This window comes from Macaca thibetana, chromosome 17, assembly GCF_024542745.1.
Source record: "Macaca thibetana thibetana isolate TM-01 chromosome 17, ASM2454274v1, whole genome shotgun sequence".
NCBI classification, from domain to species: domain Eukaryota; kingdom Metazoa; phylum Chordata; class Mammalia; order Primates; family Cercopithecidae; genus Macaca; species Macaca thibetana.
In genome coordinates, this window is record NC_065594.1 from 6,075,595 (window position 1) to 6,099,986 (window position 24,392).

Below are 24,392 nucleotides of genomic sequence, written 5' to 3' on the forward strand. Positions count from 1 at the left end.
ATTTTATGGAATTCAATAGGAACTGACATTACAGATACTATAATGAAGTTTGTTTTTTAACTTTTCATTTTGAAATGATTTTAGACTTTAAAAAGATCAAAAACAGTACAAATAATTTCCATAAGCTTTCACCCAGATTTCCCAGATTTTGTTTTACGTTTCTTCTTTTTCTCAGACCTCTCTTCCACTTTCCCACCATACATATGCATGTATGCATATATATTAAAAATGATCTCTTTTTTTGTTTCCTTTAATCTGAAATAGTTCCTCAGTCTTTCTGTGACTTTTATGACCTTGATGCTTTAGAAGGGAACCAGCATTTATGTTATGGAATGTCCCTTGGTCTGGATTTTCTCATATTTCCTCGTGACTAGATTTAGGATATTGACAGAAATACCACACGGGGATGATGTGTCCTCCCCTGTGCGTTTCATTAGGAAGCTCGTGTGTCTGCTTGTGCCATAACTGGTGATACTGACTTTCATCAGTGGATTGATTACCCGAAGTTTCTGTAATGCAAAGATTTTTTTCCCTATGTAATTAAAAAGTATCATATGGGGAGACACTTTGAGACTGTATAAATGTTCTGTTTCCCATCCTTCTTTGAACTCACTAGTCTCAGCATCCACTGATGATCCTTGACAGAAACAGTTGCTGTGGTGGTTGCAGAATGATGATTTTTTTGGTCATGCCATAATTTCTTGAACATTAGTTAGTTAGCATTCTGCTGCAAATGCTTTCACTTATTTCCCTATTTATTTACTTGCTCATTTATATCAGTATGGATTGATGGATTATTTTATTCTGTGGTTTATAATCCATTGACTTATTTTGATCCTTACATTTTTCTACATTTGGCTGGTGGGAGCCCTTTCAGACAGGCTTCTGTGTCCTTTTGACATCTCCCCATCAATCTCAGAAGTCAAGTCCTTTGAGCACTTTACTCTTTCTAGCACAGCAGTGCATTCTAGGCTCATGTGGTTTTCTACCCTCCGCCCTGGAGTCATTTTCCCAAGAAACCTGTTTCCTTTTAGTGGAGAACAAAAAGCCAAAATCTTGACAAACCGAGATCTAGGTGCTAGTGTGTGTGCTGAAATTTATGAAAGCTCTAGTTATGACTGCTCTTTTGTTCCCCGGGAAGGACTCATACAAGATAACTTGGTTGTTTCCAGTAAATCTTCACTTTTAAATACAGCTGAAAAATCCATGTACAGTTTTTATGCTTTGGCAATTTAGAGGTGTGAGATAAAGTCAAAATATTAGTGATTTTCTTTATACTTTGTTTTCCAAAGTAAGAAAAGTTTCTTTTAAGCTATTCATGTCTTTAAACAACTGAGTATAGTTTCGTAAACAAATTAAAACATTTACCTTTTTCTTTACCTAAACTCTCTTTACCTAAAACTCTCCAGAATTTAGAAACTATTTATCAGTGGCTAAGGCCAAAATAATTGTCACCCAGTTACTAAAAATAATTCATTATTCAAAAAATAACATATAATTTTGTGTCATGACTGACCCCATATTACTGACAATCTGGCCAGCCTACAATAAATAACAAAGTTATTTTTCCCCACCAAGAAACATGACTTCCTGGTAATAAACCTTCCCAACACCAAGAAATAAAAAAAGGTATTATTCTAACCCAAACAAAAATTAATCATCAGTACTTCTATAAAAATTTTTAATTTAAAAGTGCAGTTAGTATACAAATATATCCCAATTTTGTTAGTTATGTTTTCTCCGATCTATAACTCACTTTTATGCTATTTAAATTAATTTATTTTAAATACTACCATATATAATCTTTAGTTCCTTGTAATAGTCCCATTAAAAAATATTAGGTACAGAAAAAAATGACATCAAGCAGAAAACGAGATCATATGAATTAAAAAAATAAATACAGTCCAAAATGTGTTTTCCAATAAATAGACGAGTATACACACCAAACCCGATACTCATTCCTTATGACTGTGACAACTGTGACTAAAGACTGTGGACTTTCCTAGACAAGAGCCTTCCCGACTACATAATACAATCACTGCTGCTCTTGTAGATACAACCAGAGGGTGGAATTATGACCAGAAGGGGGAACTTGTGAGCCCTTTGCTCTTTGCCAGCAGAATTTCACAAAATCCCTTGTCAACAAAACTTCACAAAGTGCCTGACTCAAGAACTGAGAGCAGCCCTCTGGAGGAATGCCCTAAAGATGATACACGGGGTAGAGTGCAGGTTCCCGCATCCCCTGCCTAAATCACCGCATTTTCCAAAAAAGGTGAATCAATAATCCTAGCCCTTATCTTCTCCTCTGCAGAAGATAATGTCTATTGATTTTGCTTTTATCATGTATAACCAGATGTATCCTCACATTTTACTCTATTGTAACATCTATTAGGTTGGTGTAAAAGTATTTAATATAACTTCTAAACACATTTGATGTACCTGCTAGACAACAGGCAGGGCCACCATCACTTATATATAAACTGTGGTCCAAAATACTACTTTAAAATAGTCTAACAACTCCTGAGAAGCCTCTCCCGGGTTACATTCCTCAGTAAGACTTACAAATAAAGCTATTTTTCGAATTCTTCAAAAGCCTGGTTTTTCTTTAGTTGACAGAGGCATTTATCTCAACCTGATGTACTTGGATATGAGTTCATGTGGTACTAGTAAGTCCAGAAGTGGAACCTTTGTCAACAAAGAATGAACAAATTGCATTTACCTCAGTGTGGTCCGTAATTCAGAATTAGTTTAGCTATTAATGGACTTGCCATTGAAAGAGTGAGTAGAATTCAGCTTTTCAAATCATTTGCTGTTTGCAAAACTGAAGGCTGTAATTATAACACTTTATTCTTATTCATCAGAAAATATAGCTCCTTCCATTTTTTTCTCTTCAGACACTTGTCAGCTTTCAGCAGCTGGCAAAATATTAATTATGCAAGTCTTTAAATTTTATGTCCCTTTATAAATTGAGAACTTCTGAGTGGAAATGCAGTATCAGTTGCATGTTTTTCAAGTAGGGTTAGGCATCGGACATAGAGGCAAATGTTGCCTGTCCTTTTCTGCTTATACAGCATTGAGCTGAGAGTACATGGTGGTGTTCTCAATAGTAGTTGCTGTGCTTTGAGAATATTGTTGTCACTTTTGCAAGAGGCTATGGGATACACTCCCATATTCTTGGTATATATGCTGTCCCTATTAATTAGTTTTCTGTACAGCCGAAGGGGATGGAATGGGAGCTTTTAAGTTACACTGGAGTATGTGTGTATATAGAAATTTATTTTAAACTGTGAATGGTCAAGCAGAAACACAAAAATTGGTTTCATTTTGTGACTATGTCAGACATTGAGAAATAAAGAACTGATAGACTTGAATATGAAGCATTCGGAACATGGTGTTCATCTACAAATCACCCAGCATTTCACCAAATGGATTCTATAAAACAGTAGTTTTGAAATATGTTATTAGGTGTTTCCAGGCCCAGTCGCTATAAGAACATGATATGTGAGATGCTTCTCTTGCAGATTGCCAGTGCACATTAGCTTATGAATGACTTTGAGACACCCCAAGGCATAGAAACATGTTTAATCCTTTAGCTCCTCATTGCCCAGCCTTCCTTGAGCAGGAAGCATTTGTTCGCTTTGTGCTTGTTAGCAAGAAACACTGGCATAGATCATGTGTTTTTCATTCAGCTGGTAGTTGTTGAGCACTGGCTGAGCACAAGCAGTGCAGAGGTGAAAGGCAGAGCTCCAGCTCTCCTAGAGCTTAGATGAATGAAGGCAAAATTAGAGTTCTCTGACGAGTCCTGTGATCCAGGTCAGCTCAGGGCATTGTGGAGCACAGCGGGGGGCAAATGCTCTTACAGAGCCCAGTCTACATCCTGAGTTAGCCAGGACTCAGTTCTTGCGTTTTTACTCACTTATTCTGAAATCTTTTCTGAGTACCTACTGCAAGCCAGGCGTGCTCTAGACATTGGAGACTGATAAAGCAGTACACAGAGCTAAGGGGAATCCTTGTCTTTGTGGATCATATGTTCTAGTGATGGGTGACAGGCAGGAAACAAGATGAATACATACAAGTGCATAGTTTATTACTTGGTGATTAGTGCTAAGCAGGAAAATACAGCAGAGCAGGGATAAGAGGGGTGTGTGATCACATGTGGGATGAGGTGATGGCATTTAGCCAGGGCTGCTAGGAAGTCCTCACTTAGAAGGTGACATTTGGGTGTAGAGCTAGATGAAGTGAGGGAGCAAACCACGTAGTCTCTAGAGCAGAAGTGGTCTACACAGAAGGAACTGGAAATGCAAAGAACTCGGGAGAAGGGGGATGCTTGGCATGTCTGAGAAACAGTGAGGAAGCCAGGGTAGTTGGAGTGGGACATGCAAGGGAGAAGTTAATAGGAGATGAGGCCCTAAGGTGAACGGAGCTAGGTTGTGTAGGAGCTTATAAGTGGTCATCTGGCCTTTAACTTTTATTCTGAGTGAATTGGTAAGGCATAGAATGGATTTGAAAACTCAGAGGAGCAACAGGACCTGAGGCTGGTTTGGACAAGATGGCTGGGGCTGCTTGGTTGAGAGTGTTCTGAGCAGGGGCGTGGATGGAGGCAAGGTTGCTGGAAGGCCAATCCCTTGGCAGTTAGGGAGGTCGAGGCGAGTGGTGATTATGCCTTGGGGCAGGGTAGGATCAGGGCAGGTGGTGCAGAGCAGTCAGACCCTGGATGTATTCTGAAAATGGATGTGTGTGACAGTTTGCTGGAGAGCCAGTGTGGAGTGTGAGTGAATGAGAGATGGCAAGGATGACCCTAAAGTCTGGGACTGGAGCAACAGGAAGAATGGAGCTGGCTCTTCCAACAGGGGAAGACAGGAGAGGAGCAGGCTTATGAGGGGGTATGTGGACTCCATTCCGGCCAAGTTATATGTTCAGTTATTAGACACCCAGTGGTGCCGTCGGTAAGGAGCTTGATACATGCGCCAGGATCTCAGGAAGAGGTCCATCTGGAGGTAGAAATTTAGGAATCGTCAGCATAGAGGAAGTGTTTACAGCCATTAGGCCGGATGAGATGCCTAAATGAATGTTGATGGAAAAGAGAAGAGGTTGGAATATTTAACACAGAGCTTTTTTCTGTGTCAGTAGTTTTTAAAAGTGGAGTTTTTGGAAATATTAAAACACTAGGTTTAGAAGCAGAAGTAATTAGTTTTTGTTTGTTTGTTTTTGTAGCAAAAAGAACTTTTGTTAAAGAAAAAGAAAAAGCCAAGACCTTGAGCTCTGGGCTCCTGCAGAGTTTTGAGTCTGGGGAGGGAGGAAGCAGCAGAGGGAGTGGAGGGCCCGTGAGGCGGGAGGGCACCTGCAGGCTCTTGGCAGGCAGGCAGGCCTGAGCATCATGGTCAGCACTGGGCTGTGCCACAAGAGGCCGGATGGATGAGACCTGGGAACTGGCCCTTGACTTAGCAGGGAGAGATGGTCTGCCGAGTTGGTTCAGCCCTTTCATAGAGTGATAGGGCAAAACCAGGACTGGCGTGGGGTTGGGCAGAATGGGGAAAGGGGCGAGGACAGAGCTTTGCTGTGAAGGGAAGAGAAAGAGTATAGGGTGAGGAGCAGGGGAAGAGGGAGGGTTTTTTCAGTGCAGAATTCTAGATTTTTATGATTTTCTTCTCCAGGTTTTTTTTTTTTTTTTTTTAAATTGTGATAAAATTTACATAACATTAAATTTACCTGAACCGTTTTTAAGTGTACAGTCCAGTAGCGTCTTTGTGTGTTGCTGTAAAGGAATACCTGAGGCTGGGTAACTTATAAAGAAAAGTTTATTTAGGTGATGATTCTGCAGGCTGTATAGGAAGCATAGCACCAGCATCTGCTTCTGGTGAGGCCTCAGAAGGTTTCCACTGATGAAGGAAGGTGAAGGGGAGCTGTGTGTGCAGAGGGCACATGGAGAGAGAGAGGAAACAAGGAGCGGAGGTGCTGCCAGGCTCTTTTTAACAGCTAGCTCTCACAGGAACTGCTAGAGTAAAACTCGCTCACTCAGGGAGGGCATTAGTCTATTCATGAGGGATCCACCCCCGTGATCCAAACAAATTCCATTACGTCCCACCTCCAACATTGGGGATCACATTTCAGTATGAGATTTGAAGGCAACCAGCATCCAAACTGTAGCAAGTAGTGTTAACCACTGTGTACACATGGTTGTGCAGCAGATCCCCAGAATGTTGTTATCTTGCAGAAGTAAAACTCTGCACTCATTAAAGAACTCCCCATTTCCCTCCTCCTCTGACCTCTGGCAACCACCATTCTACTGTCTCTATGAAATGGACTACTTTAGATGCCTCATATAAGTGGAATCATACAGAATTTGTCTTTTTGTGACTGGTTTATTTTGCTTAGCCTAATGTCATCCTCAAGGTTCATCCATGTTGTAGCATGTGTCAGAATTTCCTTCCTTTAAAGGCTGGATGATATTCCATTGTATGTGTGTACTACATTTTGTTTATCCGTTCATATATTGATGGACACTCAGGTTCTTCCACCTCTGCTACTATGAATAATGCTTCTGTGCACATAGGTATGCAAACGTCTCTTCAGTCCTTGCTTGCACTTCTTTATGGGTATATACTCAAGTAGAGTTGCTGGGTCATATGTTTAATTTTGGGGGGAACCACCACACAGTTTTCCACAGCAGTTGTACCATTTTACATTCTCACCAACAGTGCACAGGGTTCTAATTTCTCCACATTCTTACCAACAGTTTTCTGCATTTTTGTTTTTGTTTTTTAAATAGTGGCATCCTAATGGGTATGAGAGGTGGTGGTGAAAGGGATTTCAGTCATTCTTAAAACTGTTAAAATGACTGAAATCATGGCAGATTTGTAAGAAGAGAAATGGTAGGTAAAACACGTAGGCTTTGGTCCGCCCCGTGAGTGCTCAGGAGTGTCAGCTATTACTGTGAGGAAGGGGGTGCCCATGCGTGAGGCAGAGGGAGCAGAGCAGCTGTGCAGAAGCACAGACAGAGTGTGAGGAAGTGGGAGAAGTGTGGGACTGCAAGTAGTGCATTCTGGCTGGAGCACCAGGCAAGGGCAGAAATGAGGTGCGGCCAGTTAGAAAGGCTACTATTAAAAAGTCAAAAAGAACAGATGTTGGCAATGCTGCAGAAAAAAGGGAATGCTTACTTACTGTAAACACGGTGGGAATGTAAATTAGTTCAGCCACTGTGGAAAGGAGAACTTAAAATAGAAGTACCATTCCGTCCAGCAATTCCATTACTGGGCATGGACCCAAAGGAAAATGGATCATTTTACCAAGAAGACACATGCACTCGTATGTTCATCACAGTGCTATTTGCAGTAAGAAAGACATGGAATCTACCTGAGTACCTGTCAGTGGTGGATTGGGTAAAGAAAATGTGGTACATCATGGGATACTACACAGCCATAATAAAGAATGAGGTCATGTCTTTTGCATCAACATGGATGCAGCTGGAGGCCATTATTGTAAGAGAATTAACACGGGAACAGAAAACCAAATACTGCATGTTCTCACTTACAAGTGGGAGCTAAGTATTGGGTACACATAGACATAAAAATGGGAACAGTAGACACTGGGGACTACTGGATGGGGAGAGAGAGAGTGGGGCAAGGGCCGACAAACTGTCTCTTGGATACTATGTTCACTACCTGGGTAGGGATCATTCATTCCCCAGACTGCAGGGTCACTCAGTGTACCCATGTAACAAACCTGTACATGTACCCTCTGAATCTAAAGTAAAAGTTGAAATTATTTTTTAAAAACTGGGAAAAAAAAAGAAATGAAGTGCGGTGCACAGGGCCTTCTTTGTCATACTGAGGGGCTTATTAGATTTTATCTTGAAATGATGGGGAGCAGTAAAGAATTCATATAGAAATGACGTAGTCAGTTCTTCCTGTTAGATCATTTGGCAGCAGTGCAATGCATGGGTTCAGGGGTGGGAGGTGAATCTAAAAGCTATTGATGTAATTCAGGAGAGAAATGAGGGTCTGGGGCAAGATGGCGGTGGGTGTAAAAGGGACAAGACTTGGTGTTGAGTTAGCCATAGAGAGAGGGAGCTGTCACAGTGACACCATTTCTGGCTTGGGCTTCATTTTGGATGGTGGGTGCTTTTCAACATGGGGATGCAGGTTTGAGGTAAGGTGAAAAGGAATTATATTTCAGCTTGTACAGGATTTGAGAGTCTTAACAGACATCAGCATGGAGATGCTCAGTGGCTAATTAGATAACAAGTCTGGAGCTCAGGAAAGAGTTCATAAAGCAGTAAATGAGCATTAATTCTGGATGCCACAGCTAGTTATAGTATGTTAAAATGTATCTAGTTTGTGTGAAGGCTTTATTTTTTTGCCTTTGTGGAACCATTTTGCATATTACGGGAATGGGAACTTTCGACAGAATATTAAGTGAACACAGAAGACCATGCTGTGGATATTGAGCTTTAAGAGAAGCAATTTATTGCTTAGCTGAAGGCTGAAATCTGGATTTTTCTCTCCTTTTTTGGTGAGGGATGGGGTACATGTTTATTGATTTATTCTTATTTTCTAAGAGAAATTCTTCTTGTTAAAACAGTTACACAGAATCTATGAAATTATACTAATTTTAAACTCGTAAGAAGTCATTCCCAGTGTCTAGGTGTAACCATTTAAGCAGTAAAATATTTTAGTCCATTTCATTAAGTAGATAAGAAATTATCGAGTGTTTCATGGCATGAAATAATTCATGAAGTTTGCAGCCAAGGGAGTCCAGGGAGCTACGTGATAAAAGCAGAGAACTAAAAGTTAGAAGACCGTATTTTTGTTTCATCTATCTCTGCCTTGTACTAGCCATGGGATTTGGACAGATCACCTTTCTGATCCTCTGTTTAGTCAGCCAGAGAATGAAAACATTAACTTCCTGTTTACCTCCCAGACTCACTTATTCATTGAACAGGTGTATGCAGGAGACATCACACAGGTGGAGTTCACGGTCTCATGGATTATAGCAAAGGGTACAGAAAGTGGCTGTGAAAGCAACGTATAAACTGTAAAGCACCACGAGAACTTTAGGGTTATTCTTAACTCTAATGAAGTTTTCTTCCTGGGAGGTTCAGGTTCTCTTTCTCATTTGAGTGGTAAAGCAATAGAAAATAAAAATAAAAAGAAGTGGTAGGTATCTCTTTCAGAAAAGTTAAGGTGAGATGTGTCTTACCCACTCAGAGTAGGCAGCTATTTAATATTTGTTGAATGGATAAAGTAACGGTGTTAGGATTTGGAAATTCAGTGTAAGCAGATAATGATTCTTATCTTGCTTGCTAAATTTTCAGAAATGTTACATTTTAAGAAAAGAGGGAGTTATATCTAGCACTCAGAGGAATGTAGAAATGAGCCATGCAGAAAAATTTAACTCAGAATTCAAAATCTTGGTTTATAGAGAGTGCGTGAGTTAGCACTATATACCTAGATTTCAAAATATTAATTGGAAGAATTTAATGCCATTGGAAAGTGTTAGGCACAAATAAGATATCTAATGTTTCTGATTGTGAATGAGATAAAATCCAAAATTTAAAGGCCAGCATGATAATTCAGTTATCTTGGGGAATAAAGTGAAAGTTTGGTTCCTGAGATTGTACACTTAAAGCATGAAAAATGAGAACTTAAGTTGCAATTAGTGGGAAGCGACTTGAGCGATAGCTCATATAGCAATAAAGATTCTATGCTATCTGGGGTATTTTAAAATTCTACAGCTTTGAGTCAGTTTCAGATTTATAAGAGTATCTCTAATAAACTTCAGAAGTTCTAAAGGCCTTGGACTGTGACACTTTATTTTCATACTCGTTTGCACAAAATCCCACATGTTGACAGGTGAGGATGTGTGAGGGCCGCTTCATCAGCTCCCTAACAGATGGCCTTCTCCATTCATTTTATTCTACAGGCAAACATGCTGAAGACATATTTGGTGAGTTGTTTAATGAGGCTAACAACTTCTACATCAGAGCAAATTCTCTTCAAGACAGAATTGATCGCCTCGCTGTCAAAGTCACCCAGCTGGATTCAACAGTGGAAGAGGGTAGGTAATTGCTTGAAAGCAGTGAGCTAGAAGTGATGTTGACAAGATGGTAGTAATTAATTGCAGTGTAATTACTGCTTTTTCCTTGGGGTGGTATGCTGATGTTTCATCATGTCTTTTCCTAGAAGAATAGTGAGGGGGAAAAACCTACAACTTTGGGTTAATTCACAATGAAAAGATTCATATCTGGTCTACTTCATACTCTACTCTTTTTTAAGAAAATTACCAATATAGTATTTGTTTTAAAGGCTTCTTTGAATACAGTCAGTATTAGAAGCCTCAATTTAGGTTACTGATAGTTATTTTTAAAATAGTTTCTTACCTAAAAATTACAGAGCCACTCTAGGGATATGGTCCACCCGAGACAGTCTTACACATACCTTGTGTGACACAAGCACCTGGTGCTCTTAGGATTGATGCCTGTAAAATCCTGGTGATTCTGCTGATTTAGAAATTTTATTAACCTTCTCAGAAATAGCATTTACTGAAAGCCTTTAGGCTGCAGGCTTTAAAATAATGTTAATATTGACAAGCATTGTATAGTTAACTGATAGTCATTTGATGATACACCCTGAAATTGTCAGTCTCAACAAAATTGAAACTATCAACAATCCCTTTTTAAAAATTTTACTTTCAGTATCTTGAATGAAAGACTGAGGTTGAGCTGGAGAAAATATGCTAAAAAAGTACAAAATATACTACTTCGTATTTATTTTGAGAAAAATATTTAGGTTAAAATTTAGTTTTTAAATAATGGCAGTTAACAGTTTCTCTTGTTGCTTTGTAAAGATCCTAGTGTCTGATTTTTGCGCTGTATCTATAGAGTAGTATTGGTAAAAATAATACTTTTTTTTTTTAAAGTAGTTATTTGTAGGAGTCATCCCTCATCATTTAAAAAATATATGTTACCTCATATTCAGGTCTTTTTCAAAGGTCAGAATTTGATTAGTGAATTAAAAATATAACAAAAATGTAGAACATTGATTTTAATATCCATTATAGAAGCATTGTTACTCACTTTTCCAGCAATAAGTATTACTTGGTCTGTTCAGGTAAGGAAATCTTAACATCTTAAACCAATCATTCATGTTTTAAATTAGTATCACAAGTGATTTTTAATAGCTATTCATATTTCTTCAACTTTTTGTTGGCTGTTACCATTAGAATGCTTATGATAACCTTACCCTGGAAAAGATTAATCTGTAGATTAAATTTTATGAGATTTTATAGTACATGTCATATCTTTAAAATCCTTTTCCAAACAAGATTTTACCTTATTACTTTTCTTGGTCATGGATGTTACAGTAGAAGAAATACTTGACTGAAAGTTAGGAAGTCTGTATTCTATTTTGGTCTTGCCACTTTTTCGCTGGAGTTTTTGGAATCTTAACATTTCTGAAGCCCAGCTTCAGTGGTTGAATAGGTGGGTTGATAGCCTAGTCTGCCCACCTCAAAAAGTTTGAAGAAAGTCAGATGAGTTAATAAATGAAATGTAAAGTGCTGTACAAGCACAAGAAAGAACTTTACCCGGCCCCAATTTTCTGAATCCTTAGTGTAATTTTGTATCATCCATCAAGCTACTTAATTTTTGGGACTAGATGCATGTTGAAAAGCCTTGCCATCTTTCCTTAATGTTTGTTGCAGAAAACCTTAATGTGTTATTTCCATTTGTGTAATTTTTGCAGAAGTATTTCCCACATGCATTATATTTAAACTAATGTTGTTTGAACGGTGTTTTCCTTAGGGTATTGAAATCTGTGCATTTACGTGCCTGTTACATTCATAGCTATATTCCTATGTGATTTCTGAGAAGTGCTATTTAAATAAAGAATGTTACTCTAATATTAGGGTCAGTGAAATAATTAGATTACTACAAAAAAAATCATGATTTGACCTCATTTCATAGTGATAGCTATTATCTGTGAAAGGGAAGGAATGCACATGCTATTAAGCATGGTTTTAAATGGACAATAAAAATATTATTTGGTTGTTCTAGGAGGTGCTTTTGATTGTAAGTCAAGTGGTACTTATTTCTAAACAGTTAAAAATATTTCTGTATAACTCACCTGGGGGGTTTTCTCTAAATAGTCTCACTACAGGATATCAACATGAAAAAAGCTTTCAAAAGTTCCACAGTCCAAGACCAGCAGGTGGTTTCAAAGAACAGCATTCCTAATCCTGTTGCTGATATTTACAACCAGAGTGATAAGCCACCACCTCTGAACATCCTGACACCATACAGGTATGGCTTCATGCGCGCCAGAACCTTTCCTAGAGATGAGGGGAGAGCTGGGCAGAGCTGGGAGCAAGCTGATGCGTTGTGTGGGAATGTCCTTGATGGCTCATCTGGGTTAAAATTCAGAATTACTTCAAACTTTGAAAATAATAATTGCAGGCCGGGCGCGATGGCTCAAGCCTGTAATCCCAGCACTTTGGGAGGCCGAGACGGGCGGATCACGAGGTCAGGAGATCGAGACCATCCTGGCGAACACGGTGAAACCCCGTCTCTACTAAAAATACATAAAAAACTAGCCGAGCGAGGTGGCGGGCGCCTGTAGTCCCAGCTACTCGGGAGGCTGAGGCAGGAGAATGGCGTAAACTCGGGAGGCGGAGCTTGCAGTGAGCTGAGATCCGGCCACTGCACTCCAGCCTGGGCGACAGAGCGAGCCTCTGTCTCAAAAAAAAAAAAAAAAAAAAAAAAGAAAATAATAATTGCATTATATACAATGAAACTACTCATTGGTACATAATTATTAAAGTTACAGTATTTCAGCATAGTGATACGTTTAACAGTAGAAACGTGAGCTCTGATTTTAGCTTTTAGATGTAGCTGCCTTAAGTAGAAGTGAGTGCGTTGCCTGACAGTATTGTGTGTGGCTATGTTTTCAGATTCGATGTCAATATGAAAGGAACTACAGAATTCATTTATAATGCAGCAAAATACGGGTCTCAGCACTGCAGAGACATTTGCTGTTTAATTCAGAAAAACCATATTCTGTAGTGTTAGGGTTTTGAAGAGTGAAAATATAGTCAACAGATTAACCTTCTGTTACTGGAAAATGGTAGGACACGTTGTCAGGACCAGACTTCCAAGAAAAACAATGGAAAATAAATAGCGCAAAAAAATAATATGAAGAGACTAACTAAAAATGCTCTTTCTAAACACCCCTCCTGCCTTCTCCCAGCTCAACAGTTTCTTCCCATACCTGCTGTCGCCTCCTGTCCCATATCCCTCTTTCAAACACTGTCCCCCCGTCCCTTGTGGTATGCCCTGTCCTCTCCCCACCTCTGTGGCCTCCTGTGGAGCTCATCCTTCGGCCTCTGACAAGCACAGACTGTGGTGGCCAGTGATCCTCACAGCCCCAGGCTGACTCTCTGGTGATTCTCCTGTGAGGGCCTTCCAGGAGCCTGCGAGTTTTCCACTTCCATTTACTGCCCTCTCAGCAGTCCTGCCCTTAGGGGCCCTTTGGCCCATCTCAGGGAGTACATACAATTTTTCTTGGTCCGAATTCCTGTCCTTTCTCACTGTCCACAGGGAGATGTTTGGAGCCACCCTTGTTGCAGCTGTGCTAGGAAAGTGCAGTTCAAAGTACATCACTTTCTTTCTGCACAGACAAGGAGAGGCTCTCAGAAAAACAAGCCACATGGAAACTGGTGGCAGAGGAGAAAGATGCCCACGCCTTGTTATGGAAAAAGTAGACGTTTCTGGAGGTTTTAGCACGCTTATTTAAAAAGATTAAGGATATGTGTGAATATAATATTATAATCCTAACGTTTTAATTTATGGCTTTGCATTTATTCAGTAGGCATTTTCCTGGGGCAGTTTCATTTTTACTTAGCACTGAAGCCTCAAACACAATATAACATGCAGGGTTGCTCTTGAAAACTTTCTACCTGCTGTTACTAAGAAACCTCACTGGAAATTCTGTTCTAAAGGAAAAAAAATCAGATAACCCAATGAACCACTTACATTGATTAATCTGGATCATGATAAAATATTTGTAGTGATCTATAGTTTTTAATTGCATAAAAACTGATTTGACTTTCACGTGTGTGTGTGTGTGTGTGTGTATTCAGTCTTATGGAAAATAAAGCATATCTTTGACTTTTTTTTCTTTTTTGAGATGGGGTCTCGCTCTGTCACCCAGGTTGGAATGCAGTGTCGCGATCTCAGCTCACTGCAACCTCCACCTCCCAGCTTCAAGTGATTCTCCTGCCTCAGCCTCCCAAGTAGCTGGGATTACAGGCATGTGCCACCAAGCCCGGCTAATTTTTGTATTTTTAGTAGAAATGGGTTTCACCATGTTGGTCAGGCTGGTCTCAAACTACTGACCTCAGGTGATCCACCCGCCTAGGCCTCCCAAAGTGCTGGGATCACAGGCATAAGCCACTGCGCCCAGCCTAAGTGACCGAAAAATTAAGTATTTAGAAGCTATAGGAAACAACAGATGCTGGAGAGGATGTGGAGAAATAGGAACGCTTTTACACTGTTGGCGGGAGTGTAAATTAGTTCAACCATTGTGGAAGACAGTGTGGTGATTCATTAGGGATCTAGAACTAGAAATACCATCTGACCCAGTGATCCCATTACTGAGTATATAACCAAAGTATTATAAAGTATTCTACTATAAAGACACATGCACACGTATGTTTATTGCAGCACTATTCACAATAGCAAAGACTTGGAACCAACCCAAATGCCCATCAGTGATAGACTGGATAAAGAAAATGTGGCACATATACACCATGGAATTCTATGCAGCCATAAAAGAGAATGAGGTCATGTCCTTTGCAGGGACATGGATGAAGCTGGAAACCATCATTCTCAGCAAACTAACACAGGAACAGAAAAACGCCACATGTTCTCACTTATAAGTGGGAGTTGAACAGTGAGAACATATGGGCACAGGGAGGGGAACATCACACACTGGACCTGTTGCGGGATGGGGGGCTAGGGGAGGGATAGCATTAGGAGAAATACCTGATGTAGATGATGGGTTGATGGGTGCAGCAAACCACCATGGCACATGTATACCTGTGTAACAAACCTGCATTTTCTACACATGTATCCCAGAACTTAAAGTATAATAATAAAAAAGAACATATCTGTTTATATTCTTGTCAAGGTTAACATTTGCTTACTTAAGTGAGTTCCTGCCTTCATTAAGGTACTGGCTCCATTTTTAGAAAAAGAAATGTACATCTTACACGTCTTAAATTTTGCAGCTTTTTCTAGACCTCTACCTATATTCAAGGCCTTGGTATCTTAGGGAAACAAATTATCTTTCTCACAATAATGTTATTAATGTAATATCTATCATGCAGGTTGCCTATCAATTAGGAAACTAGGAAAAGAAAGGAAGGACATCAGTAGTCAAAGGTTAAGGTGTAGTGTGAGTTGCACTGGCTCTTCAGTGATTTTCAGACATAGTGACTAGAATAGCCCCATAGGCACCCAGGCCTTGGTATTTGATGGTAAGACACTTAACAGGAGATGGCATAGTGGGGGCTTTAATGACAGACCTTTGCTTTCTTCTGAACAATTAGCCTTCTTTGACTGGGCATCAACTCTCCTATGCTCATTTAACTGATTTGCTTCCCCTGTGTTCCTGGATAACTCATTGAAATACTGATATGAAATAATATAAAATGTTCTGCCCCCCCATTTGAAGGTAGTCTTCAGAAGCATTACTAGCAGACAGTGTTTACTTTGTATCATGATGGTTTTGATCATGACTGTTGATTTACATGACAGCTTTGGACCTCTGCTAGCCGCATCATTGGTTTTATGATAAATGAACTACTTATATGAAGACTTAAAATATTCTTCAGACCACAGTAATTGCCTGTGACAGTGCTTTAAAATGAAATGGCTACAGGTGAATAAAGTTTCTGTGTAGGTTACTTCCAGTTTGAAAATACATAGTTTGTCCCTGTTTTTCCTCACATTTATGCCCCATAAACATTTTGCTTCTTTCCTAATTGAACTTATAGATGTTGGGCAAACGTTATTGAGAAAAAGGGATAGAGTACTTACTAATTTTTAATCCTAATGATGTTGAAGCTCCAGTGTAGAAGTGAATGTGTACTTTCTGAGAATCATCCATCTCTGTGTAAGTCCCGTGCTGGAACAAGCAAACAATTTCCTGAAGTAATTGAGGTATTATAAATTGCTGAATATGAGCCATGTTGTGATTTTTTTTTTCTGAGCAATTTTCTATACTCATTTCTAAATTTGCAAGAGTACTTTTAACCTACAACAGGTTATTCTACAATAGGTTGCTGTTTTATGTTTTCACATTTTTTCAAATAAGGAAACTTAAAGACTTAATTTGTATAGGATAGTTTAAGTGCCCCATGTAGATGTTATAATCCCATGAGTTCAAATCAAGTTAACATTAACCTGCATATGAAAGTCTCTGACAGTCTTTTCTTCCCTGACTTACAACCCATTGATTTGTAGAGATGACAAGAAGGATGGGCTGAAGTTCTATACTGATCCTTCCTATTTCTTTGACCTCTGGAAAGAAAAAATGCTACAGGACACAGAAGACAAAAGGAAAGAGAAAAGGCGTCAAAAGGTAAATAATTTCAGTATGGGAAATGTGCATATCCGTGTTTAAAAGGAGATTCTTGTTTAGAAATAGTAAATTATTTAAGCGGTTGAGATACTGGATATAGTGCTGAAGTTTTTTTAGAGGTTGCATTCCTCACGAAAGATCCTGACAATTCAGTCTAACGCAGTAATACTATTTTTTAATAAATACTGATTTGTTCCCCAGCCCTTGCTTTGCTTTAACAAAAGTAGTTCCTGAACTTAGTTTTGCTACCATGTTTTAGTAACTTCTCTCCTGCTTTCTCAAATTTTTGTAAAGCAGTCAGTATTCCAAATCAGATACAATGATGTGCCTGTGTCTTTTTAACATTTTTAATTGTTGGGTTGCCTTCTAGCTGTAATTAAAATCTTGGTGAGATGTTCACATGGGATTGAGAGGCATACGTGATTTGCACATTCAGGGGATAGGATTTACTGAAAAGGAACTTCCCTTTAAGGGGTAGAGATAGGAAGAGACTTGCAAGTCTGAAGGTTGGGAAATATCTGCATTGCAAGCGGTCATCAAAGGAGAAGCCCACTTTACTAAGGTAAAGGGATTTGTGTTTTGAAAATTGTTCCTTTTGGACCCAGAAATTAGACTTAGGCCACTGAGAGGAATAATTCTGTAAGGACAAGTATTTTTTTAATATTTTTATACGTCAGCTATATTTAAAAATGACCATCCAGTTTGCTTGACAGATTAGAGCACTTTAGTTAGGAGAAATGCTTAGCATTTTGTGAGCTGATAGCCTTAGGGTTTTGAGGCATTGAGGGTGTTGGCCCAGTAGGAGTGACAGTTTGGCTTGGAGGAGAATCTGAAAATCGAAAACAGCATTTAACTGAGAACAGTTTGCAGACTGTGCTGTTGTAAGACACTATGACTGGTTCCGGGAAAGGGGGATGCAAAGGACTTGGTCACTCACGCAGTCTTCTTGTGCTCATGGCTTTGGGAGATTTAACTGGGATATATCCTGGAAAAGTTGCTAGGTTTTACAGGGCATTAAAGTGAAGAAAAAAGAAAGATACCAATCTTTTGAGTGGAAAAGGAACAAATATTTTAAAAGCATATTTGTCTTAGTCCTCATGCTTTTTTATAGTTACAGGGGAAAAATGCTGGGGCTTACCTGCCTTTAAAATGTGCCTGCTTTTTTAAAAGGCCTTCTGGGTTTCCTTTCTCAATGATGCTTTTGGCAAAACTGTTTAATTTTTTGTCACTCTTCTTGAAGGGGAAACAATTTTTATGTATGAATATTGTGTCTTTAAAATCACTTGTTATTTCCTGGGCTGTTTTGTCTCATTCTACTTTCCTCAAACACATAAAATTCTGGTAAGAATTTCTTTCATTCACTTATATAATGACTTGATGTTGAATGCCTTCTAAATGCTGGATAAACAGTGGCAGAAAAAAACAGGATTACCACCCTCATGGAGAGGACAGTATAATGAGGGACACAGGCCTTAAATAATCAGGCAGCCCTCGGAAATGCGGCAAGAGGGAGAGAAGTTTCAAAATGTTCATATAGGTCCGCTTCATATGGAAATAGAAAAGGAGGCAAGATATTCTTTATTTTCCAGGATTTCAGAAACCCAAATCACGTTCAATTTGCAGTTGACAAATCTGAAGGAAAAATTAGTTTAGAAAATGTGAGGATTAAAAACCCCACATTTTTGAACTTTGTTTCCTTTAGTTTGATGCTTTAAGAACATTAAAAACCTAATTACACAAATATGAAGCTTCAAATATGTAATTACACTGTTGGTAAGTGTGGCGAAGGAAAAGTACAGAGCGCTCTGAGTGAGATGACCTGTGGCATGACTGTGTACACACAGTGAGAGGTCAAGGAAGACCTCTCAAGGAGGCGTCCTGCAGGCTGGGATCCACGGGAGGGGCGCAGAAGTTAGCTCAACAATGGGAGGGTGCTGCGGGGAGGCTGGAGAGGTGGGGAGCAGATGAGGTGGCGTGCTTCCGAATTGAGGAGGCTTCTAGGTAGCAGTGCCTAAGATCATCCTGGGGGAGGAACTGGTTTGGCAGCTTCTAAGGATTTTAATGTAGGCCAGTGTAGCTGGAGCCTGGATTCATCACTGTTCATATTCTTTCATGTTTGGTTCGCACGCGCTTGTGTGTCCTGTGTGCATATTGATAAGCAGATTTGGAGACTGAACCATGGTGAAGAAAGTTGCAGATATCATAACACTTCATGCCTGAATTTGTCAGCATACATCTTTTAAAAAGTAAGGGGAATAGTTATTCATTATTTTTAATACGATGGTTCTTAATCAGGATGCATATTGGAATCACATTGAAATCTCCCTCCCTCACTTTTTTCCTTTGGTTTTTCAAAGTACACACCCAATACATGCTGGTTGTAAAATGTTCAGATAGCACTCCCTTCCCTGGGAGTACCTAGCCACGGTTAACAGGTTGGTGTGCATCTTGTAAGACCTTTTAGCAGTCATAAATGTATGCATAAGCATTTTACAAAGCATTTGTGTATACATAGTTATACTACGTATGACTTACACTGACATTATTTAAAATGTACTTCATCCTTTTTAATAGTTGTGTAGTATTCTGAAATATAAATGCTTCATAAATTACCCATTACTGTTGCTCTTACAATACTGAAGTGGTTATCCCTGTACTTAGGTGCAGATAATTTTTTAGGATAAATTTCTAGAAGTTGAATTACTCTTATTGAAGAGAATGTGAATTTTAAATTTTGAAAGATAGAATTATATTGCCCCTAATCTTTAAAAGACTGAAGAACTAGTTTATGTTCTTACCAGGTCTTCTCCAGTCCTGGATATTACTTTCTTTTTGACGGAAGATTGAATCTGTGTTACGTCTTCTCGTATGCTTATTAACCATTTCTGTATCTTCTGTGAATTTCATGTTCACATCCTCTGTGGATCCATGACTAAAGCCTCCTGGATGCCTCTGAAAACGGTCCAGTTTTCTGTCTTCACCACACCCTTGGACCACCTGCCGTTCTTTTACCCTGTACCCACTTAGTAGCTTTCTCACTTGTGTCCCTATCTTCCCTCTTTTAATCTGTTTTCCGCAACACAGAAAGATCTTCTCCAATGCCTCCTCAGCATGCCAGCCTTCCCTTCTCATTCTTTAATGGGTTCCCATTGCTGTTGGGATAAAGGCCTCCAAGGTTCTTCCTGCCTTTCAGATCTTGGGCCATTCACCCCAGTGTACCATTTGCCTTCTTTTATTTCTCTGAGTACAGTGCCATCCTCCTCCCCAGAGTCCTCGCACAGTCTGTCCTCTCCGCTTGGCATGTACCTGACCCATACTCCTCTGCAGAATTGATGCCACTTTAAATACACTTTCAATACCCTCAGTCATTCCAGGATGCCTCCCTGACTTCCAGACTAGACACACACACACACACACACACACACACACACACACACACACACTTAAACATAAAAATATATTTGTAAAAATAAATACATTTACTTTTATAATACATTTATTCGTGTCCTCTTATGGACTGCAGGCTCCATAAGGGTAGATGCCGCCCGTGTGTTGTGTGTGTGTGTGTGTGTGTGTGTGTGTGTGTGTGTGTGTGTTTGCCATTTGTGTTGTCAGTGCCTGGTGATTTGTGTTGTCAGTGCCTGGTGCAGTACCTCGGGCATAGCACTAGAAGTTCATGCTTGCTGCCTGGCTGTGGATTTGATCATTTAGCCAGCATGCGTTGCATGTGTATTCTGTATAAAAACTATGTTGAGATACCATAAGACAAGAGGGAAATGTGGGAAATAAAGACACATGATTCTCATCCTTAAAGATCATACAATTTTATGAAGGAGGCAGGAAAAACTTACAGGCACACATAGAAATAACTTCTCACCTTTCAAGAAGCACCTGTGTAAAAACTAAGTATTTGTTGAATGAAACATTTTCTGGCCAAGTAGGGCTAGAGGAAGAATGACTCGTTTTATGGGCAGGTAAGTTTTTATCTTGCTTAGTTTTGTGTTAAACTATGTACAGGATTCACTTATTCTATAATATTTTAGAAATTGGGAACAGAATGTTTTGAATTATTTTCTTTGAAAGATAAGTGTATGTTAAGAAGTCAGTCAAAATTGTGTGGTGGCGGGAAATAATTTCTCTGTGTGGTGTTTCCAGGTCGTTCACCTGTATAATATAGATCTGAAAGACCTTGTTTAGGTTTAAAACAAGTTACAAGCCTGTTCAAGTGAAAGTTTTTTACTTTAATGAAAACAATGGTAAGCAACTCCTACAGTTGTAGCAGGGTAACTTTTTGTTGATTCTGTTTTGTCGGTTCTGTTGGGTAAGAGGAGTACGCTGCTTTAGAGTTTCTGTAACATTACGGTAATCGAAATGCGAATGTGTCTTGTCTGTTCATCAGGCATGGGTCTTGTGCATTATAACTGCATTTAACCAGCTGTTTTCCTTTCCCTTCTGTCTTGGCATGCTCTCTTTCCTTTCCTGGACATCAGGAGCAAAAGCGTATAGATGGCACCACCCGTGAGGTGAAAAAGGTTAGAAAAGCCAGAAACAGGCGCCAGGAGTGGAATATGATGGCATATGACAAAGAGCTTAGACCCGACAACAGGTTGTCTCAGAGTGTGTACCACGGAGCGTCTTCCGAGGGATCCCTGTCCCCAGATACTAGGTGTGTGTGTGTCGCTGCTCCCTCAGCCCCCATGCTTGGGCCACTGGGTACTACCTGGTTTTATTTTCATTTGAAATGCACCAGTAGCTTCGGGGTTTATATGGCCCATGATGCCTTAAGATTTCCCTTAAAACTTAATTATCTGTATTTTGATTTCGAAATAATACTTGAAGACAGTGTTATTTTACATTGGGTTCTTTTGATTTTAGAAAACCTCTCTGACTTAACATGTGTTGTTGAGTTCACCTAGGTGTAGTGTTTTAACACTGATTCTGAATTGGGGGTAACTGCTTATGACTTAAGTTTTTACTATAATAATCATTTAATCCTTTCTCTTAGCATGGAGTGTTGAATTTCCTTCGTCACTTGGTATCTAAAAATGATTGGCAGGTGGTAAAGTAACTAAGGAGTACCTTCATTGTTCCCTTTAGTAACCCTTTGAAAAAATGAACAAAAGAGAGATTTACTTCTTACTTGAGATAACTTATATATTCTAATTTCAGGAGAAGAATTCTGTTGGCGTTTACTTTAAAATTTATTAGCAATTAAGTAAAAATATTTCTTGCAGGCGTGAATGATGTGGTCATTAAGTCACACTTGTCACCAAAGGCATTCATTGAACGACAGGAAATGACTAGTCAATTTTAACGTTTGATTCGATTTTCTATTTCTGCTTTTGTAAAGTTGTAGTCTTCCATTTGCATAAACCCTCATTGGCATTTAAAATTTTGAATAGAGAATTCTTACAATATGTGATCAAGAATGTTTCAAAACAGCAGCCACCTGGACTTTGGGTTATATCTGTGTCCTTTTTCTCTTTTTCTACCTTTGTAAAACTCAGTGTTTAGCACAAACTCTTAACGTATTACGTGCCTTCAGTGTTCGCACCCCAGAAGGTCTGTAAGTCATTGGGAGGATGTGAGGCAAGTTCTGGGCAATTTTTCTGTACAAACTGTTATTTGTTAGATACTAGAGAATTATTGGACCTTTAGCCGAGTTTTAGCCTCGTTTGAATTTTAGTGTGAGTTTATTTCTATAGAAAGTAAGAATTGCAACATAGTTCTGCTCATAGTTCTTTGGGTAGGGAGGAATGTATGAACTTAATAGCTCCCATGATATCAATCTGCTTTTTCGTTTTTTCTAAATAATTTAGCTATGATTGTTTACTCATGCAAAACGTATACTTTGTTTTTATCCTATATAGACTTTTCAAAAACAGATGCAGATGGGAAAATGATGGATTTTTAAAAATCTGTCAGTTGAATGATATTCCTTCTAGCACCTAAGATTATTCCATGTTGGGTATAAAATGGATGGTTATTCAGATATAGTCTGCCTTTGTATTTATGTTGCTTATGTACATCTGCATTTCTCTTAATTTTCAAACAGTAAATCTGGTTGTCAGTTTTATTTCTTCAGAATTCCTTTTGTTGTCTCCTACTATTTCCCATGGCTTCTCACTATTTGCATACATTATTTACTATCAGAGGAATAGATTATAACTCATCATTGTATTTGGATTATAACCCTTAATTTAGAAATTTTTAATTTTTTTTACTACAGTCTCAGTTTTTTATTATAAAATAACACATGCTTATTATATCTGGAAGTTACAGGAAGAAATTAAAATGAAATATGATCTGTAGTCTCACCATCCGAAGAAACCGTTGTATGCATTTTAGTGTATTTCTCTTTAGTCTTTTTCTATATATGTGTTTCTTTTTTCTTTTATAAAATTGGAATCATGCCATATTTTCTTTCGACTTTTAAAAATCATATCCCATGTTTTAGGTGTTATTTAGAAGCGTGATTTTTAATGGTTGTATCTGCTCATCTGAGTGCATCCAAGATACTGAGGGAAATTTGAATACCAGGTTTCGTGGTGTGTGTACATGCCGTTATATAAGTAATATACTGTAACCCATCTTACATTTTTGCTCTCTCTCTAGATTGTTAGGAATGGCTTGTTCCTGAGCATGAATTTAAGATTAGCGCTGGGAAGTGCTTGCCTGCTGTATGACCAGCTCTCTGTCACTGCCACTCAGGGAGTCGCGCACCTCCATGCCCGATTGTCCTTATTTTTTCTCATCCAGTTTTGGGCCCTGGTGCAGATCTCTGACTCTGCCCGCCTGTCTACCCAAAAAACCCTGGGGGATTTATTGGCCTCTTCACACTGCTGTGCCTGCTTCCTCCTGTGTGGTGTCGTCTCTGGCCTTCCTGGCCCTCTTCCTCCTCCTCCCCCCATGTCGGTGTCGTCTCCGGCCTTCCCGGCCCTCCTCCTCCCATGTCGGTGTCATCTCCGGCCCTCCTGGCCCTCTTCCTCCTTCTCCCATGTTGGTGTTGTCTCCGGCCCTCCTGGCCATCCTCCCATCGTCTGCGGCCCTCCCAGTCCTCTTCCTCCCGTGTCAGTGTCGCCTCTGGCCCTCCCAGTCCTCTTTTCTGTAATAGGTGATCACTGACCATCATGCGGCCTTGGGATCTCCACTCCCTCCACCTTGCCGTGTGTCTGCAGCTGGTTTCTGCCTCCCCACTGGGAGTGGGGCTTATCTCCAGCAGCTGCCTGCTCCTCCCTCCTCCTCCTGCCTGCTGGTGCATCCCTTTTCTATGGTCCTTCCCTCTTCAACTGACCAGTCCCCTTTTCCCCCAGCCCCCGTCTTCCTGATGGGCACCCTTCATCAGGGTTCTACCCTGTAGAAATCTCTGGTTTCTACTTCAGATATTTATTGTGTCTTCCTTCACTTCTGCCTCCATCTGCTTAGCCCCTTTTCCTTGCTGGCTTTCTACCCTGTGTTGCCAGGCTCCTTGACAGGGATAGCCCTCCCAGTTATGCCACAGTATTTATGGTTTCCTGCCCTCATCTCATCAGAAGCTGTCTAGATTTGGCTGGAGGACTGTTTCCTTTAAAAGGTTGCACTGTAGGCCAGTGACTCGTAGTCAGGTGCAGAGTCAAGCACACATCATCAGTGTCTCCAAGGGATATAGGTATTTACATTTTTAAAATGTGCTAAATCTAAATACAGGTCAGGTCCTTCCCCCATTAAATATATTTTTAAGTCATTTACTAGCAGCTCACCTAGTTCAAAAGACAT

The 24,392-nt window shown here is 39.6% G+C and overlaps 1 protein-coding gene across 9 annotated transcripts in view; it reads left to right on the forward strand.

Moving 5' to 3' along the window:
- WASF3 (WASP family member 3) overlaps window positions 1-24,392 on the forward strand; it is a 133,008-nt gene that overhangs the window by 99,468 nt on the left and 9,148 nt on the right. For 7 of the 9 annotated variants that reach the window (XM_050766873.1, XM_050766872.1, XM_050766871.1 and 4 more), the window contains 4 exons: window positions 9,922-10,056; window positions 12,145-12,298; window positions 16,520-16,637; window positions 21,128-21,303. In XM_050766873.1, coding sequence (XP_050622830.1) covers window positions 9,922-10,056; window positions 12,145-12,298; window positions 16,520-16,637; window positions 21,128-21,303 — 583 coding nt within the window. The remainder of the gene's footprint in view (window positions 1-9,921; window positions 10,057-12,144; window positions 12,299-16,519; window positions 16,638-21,127; window positions 21,304-24,392) is intronic. The other 2 variants (XM_050766876.1, XM_050766877.1) reach the window with 1 other exon arrangement.